This window comes from Siphateles boraxobius, unplaced genomic scaffold (genome assembly GCF_051911475.1).
Source record: "Siphateles boraxobius isolate OS27281-9 unplaced genomic scaffold, OSU_SipBor_1 9, whole genome shotgun sequence".
Classification (NCBI taxonomy): domain Eukaryota; kingdom Metazoa; phylum Chordata; class Actinopteri; order Cypriniformes; family Leuciscidae; genus Siphateles; species Siphateles boraxobius.
In genome coordinates, this window is record NW_027509219.1 from 1,150,001 (window position 1) to 1,164,991 (window position 14,991).

General features: G+C 37.6%; 1 protein-coding gene across 2 annotated transcripts; it reads right to left on the bottom strand.

Annotated features, from left to right (window-relative positions):
* Positions 1-1,027: 1,027 nt before the first annotated feature.
* On the bottom strand, positions 1,028-3,430 carry nkx2.7 (NK2 transcription factor related 7). 2 transcript variants are annotated; one of them, XM_077222984.1, is made up of 2 exons: positions 2,900-3,430; positions 1,028-1,713 (listed from the first exon to the last, which is right to left on the bottom strand). In XM_077222984.1, exons 1-2 carry the CDS (start codon positions 3,204-3,206, stop codon positions 1,205-1,207), a joined length of 816 nt encoding a protein of 271 aa, XP_077079099.1. In that variant the 5' UTR covers positions 3,207-3,430; the 3' UTR covers positions 1,028-1,204. The 2 variants fall into 2 exon arrangements, with proteins under 2 accessions (XP_077079099.1, XP_077079098.1); XM_077222983.1 differs by having other exon boundaries at positions 1,034-1,713; positions 2,882-3,430.
* Between the last annotated feature and the right edge of the window lie 11,561 nt (positions 3,431-14,991).

Below are 14,991 nucleotides of genomic sequence, written 5' to 3' on the forward strand. Positions count from 1 at the left end.
CCTGGCTATCTGACTTATCACGACTCTTCAATTGTTGGATCTGTTTGGCTAATGTGAGTGTAATGACAAGCTCATTGGAACGCGTTAAGATTGGGAGATAATTGAATTGGTTTAGTTCACGACGTTACAGCGAATTGCAGCGTCTTGCTTAACTTTGGGTTTATCACTTTTTTAATCGATTTGACTAACATTAAATCTTAAAATATATTTGTGTTGACTAATATTAATTTGTAAAGTAACATTTTTTACGCACACAAAATATTGCTGAGATACAATAGGCCTACCTCTCAAATCCTATACAAAAAATATATAAAATGACAGAACCACCGTTAGGATATCAATTTTTTTTTAAATGTTAGGGTAATAAAAAGTAAAATGTTTTTTTTTTCAAGCAGCATTGTTTTATATGCATCTATAAACTTTCTTTCTTTCTTTCTTTCTTTCTTTCTTTCTTTCTTTCTTTCTTTCTTTCTTTCTTTCTTTCTTTCTTGTTACTCTAAAATATTTAATATGACAGAATGAACCTGACGTCATTGGGTTATACCAGCGGCAGCGAATAATAATAATAATAAAAAATAACTCTGAAACTGACAATTTTCACTTTGTACAGCGAACCCTGCGGTCTGCAACCTTTCTTGTTTCTTGTGTTACCTAAAATCAAATAGTCCAAATAAATTCCCACGTTGGATTGACATTTGAATTTATTGAGTTATGTTCCAGAAATCCGCTGGTTTTTCTTTCGGTGTAAAACAAAAATCCACTTGAACTAGTTTAGCTGCTGCCTAATATTTTAAGGACAAACTTGCCTTATCAAAAGCTGTAATCACTTTTTCTGATTTAATTTAACAGTCACATTTGAACTCACAGACAAACATTTTCCTATAATAGACCAACCCATTTCAGGGATACGCCAATAACAATCAACACAGCCTCACGATAATATATTTCAGATAAAATTTAGCTTTCTTGAAAAATCTCAAAATGGCTCTAAATACAAGCATGACAAAATCTCCATGAAGCATACTGTTATTAAATATTTATTTGGTGTTGTTTGTTTTGTAAACCACTGATATAAAAACAAAAAATATATTTATAAAATCAGACAACAATGACAGTGTTTTCTCCTCAGCGTTTTTCAGCAGTGCCACTCGGATAAATATAGTCTTAATCCAAAAATCTTCTCTTTTAGGACAGATGCCATGTCTCACCAAGTTCTGATCCCATCCACACTTCCCGTCGTCAGATTCATATCCACAAAGTGGTTCGGTATTTGACTTGTGTTGGCAAACGAGGGTACAGAGGTGAAGTTACAGTGGTATGGGTTATTTCCATAGCTGTTGTAATAGTTATTGTAGGGATATGATACAGAGACATTGTAAGGAGCTCCGTGACAGGGTTTTCCATCGCGCACCAGCACGGGCACCGCAACCCTCCGCGGGCCGGACAGCTCCAGGCTCCTGTCCTGTCGCTGTCTCTTACACTTGTACCTCCGGTTCTGGAACCATATTTTGACCTGTGTGGAGGTGAGCTTCAGGACATGAGCCAGGTGGTCTCGCTCGGGTGCGGACAGGTATCTCTGCTGCTTGAAGCGTCTTTCCAGCTCGAACACTTGAGTTTGAGAGAAGAGCACTCGAGGTTTCCGGCGCTGCCTCTGCTTTGGCTTCTCCCGGGGTGCTTCCTCTTTATAACTGGAGTCTTCAAATGGACACAGGCCTAAAAATTGAAATAATAATAATAATATATTCTGCGTATAAATGCAATGTGAAATGCACTGAATGAAGAGGATCAATAAATACAACAACAAATAGGCTAGTGCTAATAATCTGTTTTAGGTCACACTTTTAGGTTCTCACTAATAAATAACTATTAACTAAGACTCTTGCCACAATAAACTCGAATTACTGCTTATTAAAAGTTCTAAATTTAGGTATTGGGTAGGAATTGGGTCATGCAGAATAAGACATTAATATGTGCTTTATAAGTATAGGCTAATAAACAGCCAATATCCTATATGTGCCAATAAGCAATTTAATAGTGAGAATTGGACCCTAAACTAAAGGGTTACCGTTTTTTAAGTAAGGTTAATTCAGGATAATTGTGTCCTACTTTACAAGAATTCTGCCTACAGAACTGTCAGTAGGCCTACTGCAAAATAAAGTTGCTGCCTTATACATCCAAGTTGATTGTATTTAAAAAAAAAAGTCATCTCAACTTAAATTACGTTAAACTGACTTTAAAAAATAGTGGAATAGGCATCAGACTGTGAAATATATTTTTTGGGTTGTAAAAAACAAATTCCCTAAATCCTTCAACTTGCAAAGATTTGACAGTATATTATAGTTAGCCTTTTGAAAGCTCCCTTTTTGAGCCCAAAACCCTTTCCTAAACCCGATATGTGCATAAAAGAAATGTAAGCTTTTTATTCGGGATTTACGCATTTAATTAAAAATTTCATCAAGTTGAATTGAATAACCATTACATATTATTCATACTATGAATTAAGAATTTTAAATGAGTAGAAAGAGAGATTAATAAAACATTTAGTATAAATCTTAAACGTAAATTTAAACATATTTATCCTACGTTTATTTTTTTTATTTTTTTTACGTTGAATTTATGTTTACATTTATGAATACGAATCACACAAACTAAATAAGCGATTCCCTTGTCGTTTCATTGAGATTTATACAAAATGTTTTATTAAGCTCTAATTGTGTTACTCGTTTAACATTCTTAATTCGTAGCCTAATATGAATATGGATTCTTCCATTCAATTTGATGAATTTTTACTATTAATTCACATTTTTTGAGTGCATCAATTGAAAGAAGTCAATTGGAGCTGTACAAAATAACTATAAATATCCTACTTGTTAAATCATACTTGCTATAAATATCCTACTTGTGTCTTCGCCTGGATCCATGTCCTCCTCGGTTGGAGATCCGCAGGAGCTCCTGAGCGTTTCGAACTCGTGTGAGTTGAGCTGCTCCCCCGTGCCCGCGCCCGTGCCCGTGCCCGTGCCCGTGCTGTGGTTCTCGGGGCTGTAGAGCAGATCCAGGCTCCGGCTCAGGGTGCTCTGAATACACTGAAGATGAAGCGACTCCTGCTCGACGCCCATCAGTGCGTGAGGGTTCAGATCGTGTTGCTGTTCCAGTTTGAGGATGTCCTTCACCGAAAACGGAGTCGAGGTTACGGGACTCGGAAGCATCGCTCGACAGATTTGTGTGTGTCCTTGAAGAAAGGTGGAAGAAAGCTTCTTCGTTTCACCTGCTCAAACGCAAAGCGACATCAGTTGACTTTGTAAAGTTCCTACAGGTGTCCACAGGTATGGTCCGACGCAGTGAATTCTTCTGGGCGTATCGCTGTTGTTTGTCCTCGCAGAAGCAGCTCTAGATGAAGAATTGCCCCTGTCTTCCTCTTTCCGCTGTTGAAGGTGCGGAGAGAAGTGCTCTTATCTAATACACAGCGTCCTTATCTCAGACTGACCCCTCCCATTCTGTGCGTCCCATCATCACCTGGTCCAACTCACAACAGCTTGTTTAAAAGTCTCCGATAGAGGATCGTTGAGATTGAAATGCCATTTAATGTGCAATTTAAAGGCGAGTCCACACTATTTTGTCAAGTGGGCTTACCTAAGCTACAGGTAGCCTATTAACATTTAAATAACCGGTAACTTATTTCAATCAATGTTAGGCTACTTAATATGATTAAGCCTGATTAGGTTACAAAAACGAACTTTAATGTATTAAAGGCTAGAAATAAATCCATGTGGGAATGGAACACGTGGGATGTGAGTCGATTCATTCGGAATGTTAAAGAATGAAGGTGTTCTGGCTTATAGTCTCAACATTATTTTGGGATTTAGTTGATACTATTATTAGCCAAGAGTATTAACTGATATAGTCCAGTGTTATAGGTAATTCATATAGCTGCTAGTATTTTTAATACTTTTCAATGAAACGTTACGGATCTGCTAAGAAATTCAATTGCCATGATATGACATGGTCTGGAATATTTTAAGACGCATTCATAATTCAATCACTGTCTTAGGGGGAAACAAAATCACATGAGAACCATTCGAAATTCAGTGTCAAAACCCTTACAGATAACGATATTATTCATTTGTGTGGCATAGGCATTTCGTTTAGTCGTTTTAATAATGCATTAATTTAAGCTGTTGTATTTATCATGTAATATAGGCTACGATATCTGGTTAAATAACTTAATATTATACAAACATGTTAGTAATTACTGCAGTGTTCATATGTTCTCTTTCCATTCACCCTCCTGAAACCATGCGGGTCAATTGGTTTGTGCTTCGCTGAAGCAAAGTGGATGTCCGAAAAGGTGACGCCGACAGTGACATCCAACAGGCCTATTAGTGTACACAGGCCACAACAAACAGTAACCCAACACCTGATGTAGTCTCTGGCGCCAGCCTCACATGCTTGAGTGAGGTTCAGACGATCAGCTTCAGTCCATCAAGACAGCGACCGGCCTTTATTCAGTGGCCTATACTTATTCAAACCGTATTAAGCATTTCATGTTTCATTTCAATCATTTATTTAATTATAGGCATATGTAATGGCGCGTTGGGTTATTCATTATTTTACAGCGTAGACGTGACGACAATTTTCCCTCGTTTATAATAAAAATATAACACACATCTTCAAATTAAATGTTCTTAATTAATTAGTTATAATTAAATAAATTACGAAACAATAAAATTATAAAAAAATATATAATCACCACGTCTCCGTTGTAATACAGTTGTGGCTCATTATAGAGCGAATTATTCAGTGGAGACAGAGTGCAGAAGATCATCATTCATATTTATTGCTCGTTCAATTTTCGACTCGGTGTGCTTCATGAATGGCCATGCGATAAAGAATTACGCTTTAAAACACTTTTACAGGTTCTTTTTACGGATATAATATAGCCTCTTTTAAAAGACTATTTAAGTGTGATTTGATAATGTTGTGCGGACACTTAATGGAATGTTATTTGCAATTAAATGAAAATGTATTATACTTCAAATTTATGTATTCATTTATATGAAATACAAATTGTGAAAATTAAGAGAAGGCCTACATTTTTTTTACATGTAAAGTATACATCTTAAAACATAGCTATATGTAATTTCATAAGTAGCCTATACTTCTATTGTCTTACAGCCAAACGCATTTATAATAAACTAAAAAAGAATTTAATGTAATGTTATATCCATTGAAATGTGTCAACTATTTGAATATATTTGTAATTACACATATTACATTAATCTCAGTATTAGTGTTTGAGTGGAAATTAAAAAATGTAGGTTTTGTTTCAAACGTAGTTCAAACCCCTCTTAAAATATTTGTTTAGTGAATTCGTTCCACCAAAATAAAATCCCAATGCCAACTTCCTAATACTGTTCTAATAGTTCTTCAGTTAACTAGAGAACATCAGTAATACAGATTTTAACTGAAAGATGCAACTTGAACATTAATCGTTTTAATATTTTTTATAAATGCCAGGTCGCAGTTTTTTTAAAGTTGCTATTTTATGCAGTTCAGTTACAGTGTTTTGACCAAAAACACTTGTTTGTTAATTTCACATTTTACGTAGGCCTACTTTTTAAATTTTTGCCATTTTTACATTTTGTTTTACTGTTGATTTATGTATTATAGGCTTCTATAAACATACTGTGATCGAAATCTGCACTCGATTTTGTTCATAACTCATAATTCTCATCTCTCATGTTGTACATATTGTTATTATAAACTGTATATACCATGTGATACTGAAGACTGGAGTAATGGCTGATGAAATTTCAGCTTTGCATCACATAAATAAATGCTATTTAAAAATTAAAACAGAAAACCATTATTTTAAATTGTAGTAATAACAATAATAATATATATAGTGTGTCCAGGCTTTTATAGTAGGCTACAAGCAGTAATCTCCATAGACTAGAGTCACAGTGAGAACAGCTTTGATCCTGTCACTCATTGATGAGGTAATGACTATAATTGCGCATCTCTGTCCTGTTCACGAGTTCCCCAGCATTCATAAAACTCAACCAATCCTCTGGCATCTGAGCGAAACCGATGGGCTCCATCTCTGCGATGTAAGGTAACACGGCAGTTAAGTAATAACCCTAATTAATCATACTGTAAAAAAGAGAGCTGATGGCAACTGAAAGGAAACACTCGCCTCCGAGGCCTTTCTTTAAACAGTTGGTCACTGGAGAACTCCATCAAAACGTTACTCGAGATTCAGTCGCTGTGTTATTCTGAAACCTGTAACCTCATACATGAAGGAGTGTGTTTTGATTGACAGCTCACATGATGAGAGTCCTGCATGAAGATGGAAGTTTGTTTCCTGTTTCCAATGAATATGTTTTACATGTCAAACATTTATCCTACATACACGTGCATCCACATGTGCATATAACAGATGTTGCAGAAGTATATTTTTAGTCACTCTGGTGCTAATAAGAGCACATTGTGTCAAAGAATTATTGAAAAATGACCAGACAGCAGTATTCAACGTGGCCTATTTTTATTCCTTTTGATTATTTCTTCTTCAACTAACGAAAACTAAATCGTGTTAAATTCCGAAATGTGAATTATAAACTGAATTAGCTTGTGCTGTTACACACACATTTTGCCAGTCCATGCCTACAAGATTTTCAAAACACTAAAAGTTCCTATATCTGCAGCCTTATTTTTAAGTTTAAAATGTGTTGTACTAGAAAATCTCTGAGGGTTTTGAAGAAAAAGCACAATATCATTAAGGGGAATAAAATGTTAGATCAGAGCAACCGAGAGAAAAAAAAAACAACTCAATTTACTGCCTGAGACTTGCAAGAAGACCTGATGAAAGGAGGAAAAAACATTTCAGTGCAGGGTGTAAGAAGAACACTAGACAAGCATATGGCCTTGTTGGGACATCTTGCAGAATTACTCTTGAACAAGATGTTCATAAAAGGCCCACTTGAATATGCTAAACTTCATTTGGATAGACCTGTGGAGTTCTGGAAGAATGTTTTATGGACTGATTTGATCAAACTGGAACTTTTTGGACCCATAGATCAGCCGTATGTCTGGTGGAATAAAAGGCAAAGCTTATGAGCAAAAGAACACCTCAAATTGGTCAAACTTGGATGAGGTCCAGTCTTGCTTTGGTGTCGTAGGAAGTGGAAATCGTGACTGTATAAAGAACGTCATGAGTTCTTTAAAGTATCAAGCCATTTTGGCAAAGATAGTGATCCTTCAGTGCAGAGACCGAAGCTTGATGATCAATGAACAAAGTTTCCCGCAGGACTAATTCATGTGAGAAATCATGTAAATCCTACATACATTTATTATTCAGTTCAGTTTTAAATAAACTAAAGCATGTTCACTAAACTTAACCTTAAGCAATTCCATTGATTTGTTTGGACTCATTAAGTTGAGTTGTCACAACACAAGGAGCTTACATAGATTCAAAAAATGTCATCAACATTAATACAAAATAATTTGCTTGTGTGGAACCACTGTCCATAATTGAATTAAGTTAGTTTAAAGAGTAATTTTTTTGAGTGTGTACAGTCTTCACATTTACATCTCATTGGAAATATTTGGTGGAATTTGAAGAAAATGTGAAAACCAAAGATTATCAGGGATCTGGAAGCTTCTTCAAGCGAGGAATGAGCCGAGATTGCAGTAGAGAGCTGACAGAAGCACTTACAGGAAGCTAATTAAGGTATTAGTTAACATTAGTTAATGTATTAACTAACATGAACTAACCATGAGCAATACATTTGTTACATTTATTCATCTTTGTTAATGTTAGTTAACAAAAATACAGCTGTTCTTTGTATGTTCATGTTAGTTCACAGTGCATTAACTAATGTTAACAAATGCAACCTTTGATTTTTATAACATATTAGTAAATGTTGAAATTAATATGAACTTAGATTAATTAATGCTGTGGAAGTATTGTTCATGCTTAGTTCATGTTAACTACGGTAGTTAACTAATGTTAACTAATGAACCTTATTGTAAAGTGTTACCCAAGCGTTTATTGGAGGTTATAAAGAATGAAAGATTCTGCACAAAATTTGACTTTTGGGGGGTGAATATTTTTTCAGAAAAAAAAAGAATCATTAATGTCAGATCTTTCTCCTATAAATTACAGACATTTGAGGACTAATTTTCATTTTTCTCAGTTATTTTGCATTATTTCAAGATTCAATCATAGGCTCCTTCTTGAGGATAAAAAATATATTTTGTTGGTTTAACTTTAAAAAAGAAGTTTTTGCCTCAAAATGTTAAGTTTGAGTTAATACAATGAAGAAGGATTAATCAACATAAATTATAAATATTATGTTATCGCAACCTCATAAATTATCCAAGTTGATTTGACAAAAGAAAAAAATGTAATCATGAAAAAAAAAATATAGCCTATATATATACAGTGAACACGTGTATATATTCGAAATAAAATATATAGATTGTAGCCTACTGAATATCAGATTGCTTATTTAGCTGAAGATAAGCATTTATTTGGTCCACATGTCAAGCAAACAAGAAACTCTGCTATAACCACAGGCCGAGAGCTGTCGCTCCAAACACACAAGTGTGCGACGCTTTTGGCGAAGGTTCGTGGTTTCGGGAAACACAGACTCGTTGAACAATGCTGATAACGACGGAACTTGCGACCATATCGGCTAATAATGCTTTTAGGAAACGCGAGCCTGTTGTGGAATTTTGACATCTGTATTTTAATTTGTGCTCTTTGACGAGTAACCGTGCAGTATTTTTCCGTGGATAAAAGGAAAACTCCATTATAAGTAGCCTATATATAAGGCCTATATAAATTGCCAATCCATTTGATGGAAAATCAATAGAGGTCTATATTGCTGCCAGTGTATCTGTAGCCACTAGATGTCCCTGTAAGTCTAGTTATTACAGTTCAAGACAGGATCTCAATGAGCAGCACTGATAAAACTGAACCAGGCCTATATCTGAATTTCATTCCCTCTCTGAATAATCAAGATTAACTATGAGCATGATTTCGAAAAAAACAAAACAATTGAATACATAAAAATAAAATAAAATGTTAACATTGGTTAATTCCCTACATAACATCTCCAAACAATGAGCAATATATTTTACAATATTTTTTAACCTTTGTTAATTTTAGTCAATAGAAATGTTCATGTTAGTTCACGGTGCATTTATTAATGTTAACAGATACAACTTTTGATCTTAAAATTATATTAGTTCATGTTGAAATCAACAATACCTAAGATTAATAAATGACTGATAAGTATTGTTTATTGTTCGTTCATCATGTTAAACAATGCAGTTAACTAATGCTAACAAATTAAACCTCATTGTAAAGTGTTGCCAAATAAAAAATAGAAATATTAAATGGGAATCGATGCTACATTTGACAATTGATAATCTTGTCTTAGCTGTGGAAAATATAAACAAAATTAACTTACATGAAATGACGCACTTTGGTATACTTTTATGAGTTTAAAAACACTGAGCCCTGCTGGTGAGAAGGAAATGCGCTGAAATTGCTAAAGATAAAGATGTGTGTTCATCTTACATTCCTAGAAAATTGTTTTTCTTGACTCAATAATAAAAACAAAAACTTTCTGCCCAAAAGGTTCTATAATAGAAGACATGTCTTAAATAATTGTTTAAGGGTTATTTGAGGAGGTTTACAGGCTGTTTAATTCATAACATTTATTTAAAATTAAACAAATTATTAAAACAAAATGAATTAAAGGTACACAATTTAACACCTTACTCTCCTAATGAATAATAAAAAAACCTGTGTCGCTTTTACAACATTTCAATCCCTCAATTCTTGCAATCTCTCAAAAGCCAAGCTGATATTGATTCTTGTTTTATTACGAGCTTTGTCGTATTCTCTTTTCTCCTGCAGACTCTCCTCTGTTTGGTGTTAGTTTAAAACGATTGATTCTCCGGAGGTTGGAGATTTAACTGCTGTGTGTGTGCTGTGTGAACCTCTGCCATTTCCACACACACACACACACACACACACACACACACACACACACACACACACACACACACACACACACACTCACACTCACACGCACACGCACACGCACACACACACACTCACACTCACACTCACCTCACACTCACACTCACGCACACGCACACACACTCACACTCACACTCACACTCACACGCACACGCACACGCACACGCACACTCTCTCACACACACACACACACACACACACACACACACACACACACACACACACACACACACACACACACACACACACACACACACACACTCACACTCACACGCACACGCACACGCACACACACACACTCACACTCACACTCACCTCACACTCACACTCACGCACACGCACACGCACACACACTCACACTCACACTCACACTCACACGCACACGCACACGCACACGCACACTCTCTCACACACACACACACACACACACACACACACACACACACACACACACACACACACACACACACACACACACACACACACACACACACACACACACACACACACACACTCACACTCACCTCACACTCATGCACACACACACACACACACAAACACACGCACACGCACACACTCAACTAACCTCTGCCACTCTCACACCAGACACGCGTCAAAGTAGCTTGAGCAACTTTTCTCTATTTACGGATATGAGGAGACGTTTGTATGCAATTTCCTGCAAAAACAATCCTGAATCATAAACATATGATACAAATCTCATCAAAAGTCAACATATGATACAAATGTGCTAAATATAATTATTTAAAACAGATGTGCACCCAATCTCACACACAATAGGCCTACAACACATATCCAACATCTCATTAAAGCTATTGTTAACTTTTCACATACTGTTAGGTATTGCTTTTCACATATTTGCATTTAATACTGAAACGTCTGTTTATATATCCATACTCCCTTAATAAAGCTCCAGACATTAGAAAAATATCTGTCTACACATGCGTTTTATATTTAATATGAGGGAAATACACGTGACGTGACACAAAAAATCTTTAACTTTTAGGTGGCAAAATATTTTTTTACTAAAATATACTACACTGCGCAAAACAAAAATAATACCATCCACCGGATGTGGGTCGGCCTCCACAGAACATAAAATATTATTTTATTTAATTTTTCGTGTTCGCATTTATGAGGAAAAAAACAATGTTACGGACGTGACAGTTCTCTGTTACGGACATGACCGCTCTGAAAGGGACTTTAAAACTTTCACAGAGACCTCAAACAGAAAGCACAAAGCCTTTCTTTAAAGTGAATTTCGTTTTTTATTAATTGTATCTTGATTTTAATCAATGTTTCATCAACCAATTGCCTGGATTTAATAAATAAGAAGTAAATATAGTAGAAAATAGATCATCATGACACGGAGGCGCCGGCGCGTGAACTGGACTCTCCTCTAATAAATGAACCGAAACACAGCGTATAAGGTACTTGCCTCACAGACCTGAGAAATATATAGAAAGCTTGAAATGTCTACTTTTTAACAGAACAATTCAAAACGAAAGAAATCAGACTCTCTGCTTATGTAATCCGTATGAAATGTGCATTTCTCTCTGGCGCGTTCACTACTGCGAAGATCGGGAGTCAACATCGCCAACTTAATCTTTGCAGCCGACACTGACAAACACTTATTTATTAATAAACAATTAAAATGTCTCCTTGCTATATTTGACATATTCATAATCATAATGCCGGTTCTTTGTGGCAGCTTTTAGATACTTTATTGGCATCGCCACCCTTGCATGTTACATGAACGCGTCACCACTGCATCAGCACCGAAACATGATTTTTTTTCAAATCAACAATCAAAAATCGTGATACCGAATTGTAAGTTTGGTCTAATGTTACAGCCCTAGTAAGATGAGAAAGCAGGAGTTTAGTCGTTTGTCATGGTTGTAAAAAAAAACAATGGCTATCTGAACATCTGTGCCAAGCACAAACCAGTACAGAAGTAATCAATAAATTATCGGGGAGGGTCATGCCTTTTTTCACAATCATTTTGGAGGGTCATAGAAAAAAATTATTGCTGGCGAAGGGAGGGTCAAGTCTTTTTTGACTACAGATCTCAAAACTCCTCCGGTAGCCCCTTAAATAAAAAACGAACAGTCCCTTAGATCTTTTTTCACGTACCCCCTGGAATCAGTCCACGTACCCCTGGTACGAATGCTTTCATCATAACTAACAGTGTAATCACAATGTAAATAAGAGATTGATTGTGCAATGTAGACAGCATCATTGATTATAACGGGAGTTTTGGCGGGAGTCCAGACCTCAGTCACTGATAACACACTGTGTGATTGACAGCTCCAGCAATTATATATGGGGGGGATTTTCATGTTACTAAGAGAAACATTGTGAAGTTGACCGTTTAGTCTCTGGCTTGATTTGCTGGTGCATGAACAGCAATAAATGATTTTCAGACAAATAACATCTGACTGTACAAGAATCATTAAATCACTGGTCACAGATCAGGCATTAGAATTAACAAAGTTACATGTTTTCGCATTACTGTCGAGTCCATATCTTACAGTAAAAGTCAAAACCTGCACCGAAATTGCGACTAATTTACCGAAGAATTCACAGTTGAAATGTAAGGAACAAACAAATAATGTTCTATTGAGACGTTCACATAGCTGAAAATAAATAACCTCTTTCATAGTGTAGTGAGGGGGGCGTGGTTCAGCGAGGTCTGCAGCAGGAGAGCGGGGGCGGAGCCGAGCGGTAAGTAAGTAGGTCAAGTGCAAAGTGACGAACACCTGTTTCTGATTGCAGTGATTGGCGTGGGGAGACTGGATAAAAGCCAGTTGGTGCGAGAGTTTGGGGAGAGAGAGAAGGACTGGGATCTTGTACGCGAATTGACTGAGTTAAAAACCCTGCCGAGGACTTTTCTATCTTCTGAATGTGCTATAGTTATCTATGGTGAAGGCGCCCACGCGCATCTTTTTCTTTCTGTCTAAAACCTTTAATAAAGTGTACAAGACCCAGTCACACCGACCCTTGCCTTCTTCCATCCCCACGATACTGAACCTTCAACTTTGTTACACATAGCATTTGTCACGTGTCAGTGTTTGTTTGGACTTCAGATTGTATTTTGATTGGTTTCTGTTCTCCTTTATTCTTTTCCCGCATTCCTTCGTATCCATAGTTACTGTCATTATCAGTTCAGTCGTGTCACCTGTTTAGTCATCATCGTCATCTTTATCACCCGTGTTCTATTATTCAGTGTCATCTGTGTTTGTATTTAAGTTCCATCTGTTCAGTCAGTGCTTGTCCGATCTCCGTCGTATTTAGTGTGTGTTGCTACCTGTTCTGCCGTCCTGTGTTTTATTATCAGTAAACCATTGAATTATATCCTCGCCTCCTTCTGCCTTCCTGCAACCACCCGAGACAGAAAATCGGACCAGCCCAAAAGGACGATTGGGCTATATTTGTCGCCATTGCTCAAGAGAAATTTGTCTCCTTTGTGGAGAACTTTGTTCGTCGAGCCGTCACTAGCCTCCTCGACAATGAAACCCTCAAGCTGCTTTTCTGGATCGGGGCTAATTTCCACCAGGCCATCGACCTCCCAAACACCGATGGACTAAGCTGGAGGGAAGCCATCGGCAGGTGTTTGGTGAGCGTCGCGTCCCGATCCAGAGAACAACCACCAACCCCAGCCGAGCTCCCTCGTCCCTCCGGCTCCGCCTTGGTCGTTCGTCGGCCTGCCCTCGCATCGGGACTACACTCCCCTGTCTTCGCCTCGTCCCTTCATCTCTCTAGCTTTGTTTGGCTCCTCACTCCCTCCAGCTCCACCTTGGTCCTCTGTTGCTCCAGCTCCACCGCTGCATTCTGGATCCCCGCCTGCGCCTCGGTCGCCTGAGCCGTCAGCATTGCCATGTCCCTCGAGATCCTCTGCATCGCCCTGGCTTGTCGGCTCTCCGGCTCCATCTGGGTCTCCACTTGTGGAGTCGTCTCCGCCATGGCCGCCTGCACGGTCGTCTCCGCCCTGGTCCCTCCTACCTTCTGTCTGCCCTTCACCTGCTCTTCGTCCTCCTCCTGAACCCCTTCCCTCCCTCCGCAGTTGGTCTGTCTACGGCGCGAGGTCGTGCCTTCCGGGAGGAGGAGGTACTGTCACATGTCAGTGTTTGTTTGGACTTTCGGGGGTGGGGGGGTTTGGGACGCATCTCTCTGTAGGCAAGGGCGTGGTTAGCTGGTACCCGTCAGAGGGTACCACAACTTCCAATAGGAGAATTCAACTGCAGTAGCCTCCGTTCAACCTGAAGAGGGCAGCACTCGGACGTTTTTACACCATATATTGTAGAATTAAAACACTTTAAACCCAAATGTCAAAAAATGTACTCAAATGAATGAACAGCATTTATGAAGCTCCATTTTTACAGATCATTAACTAAAAAAAGTTGTTTTAGTGTTTAGTTACCCTTTAATTACAAATCAACCTTCGTTTTGGAAATATATCCTCGTCTCCGTCTGCCTTCCTGCAACCACCCATGACATCATTAGTATCCTTTGGAAGGTAATGCTATTTTTAGTCCAGTGATCCTGTATCTCTCTTCTCATCTCACTAATGCTCCAGTGGGCGGGGCCAAAGATGTGATGTTGAAGTAGGCATTCATTTTTTTATTGCAGAGGCGGTCTTTTGTCGTACTATTACATCATAATATGACAAAATCCAAAACTAGCCGTTTTCTGAGTTTGGTTTCAATAAAAGCTGTTTTTGGACTAACGAGGATGTTTTTAAACTTACTGGATGTTTTTTTTTATAGGACAATGACCTTGTACAAGTCAAAAAAGATCAAGATTTCTCAATTCATGTCCCCTTTCTTTCTACGAATGTGCTGTATTATCTATTGTTAATACTACAACAGATTTCAAGCTGCATAGCTGTATATATCAGATCATCGCCTAGAGCTGCCAGTGAC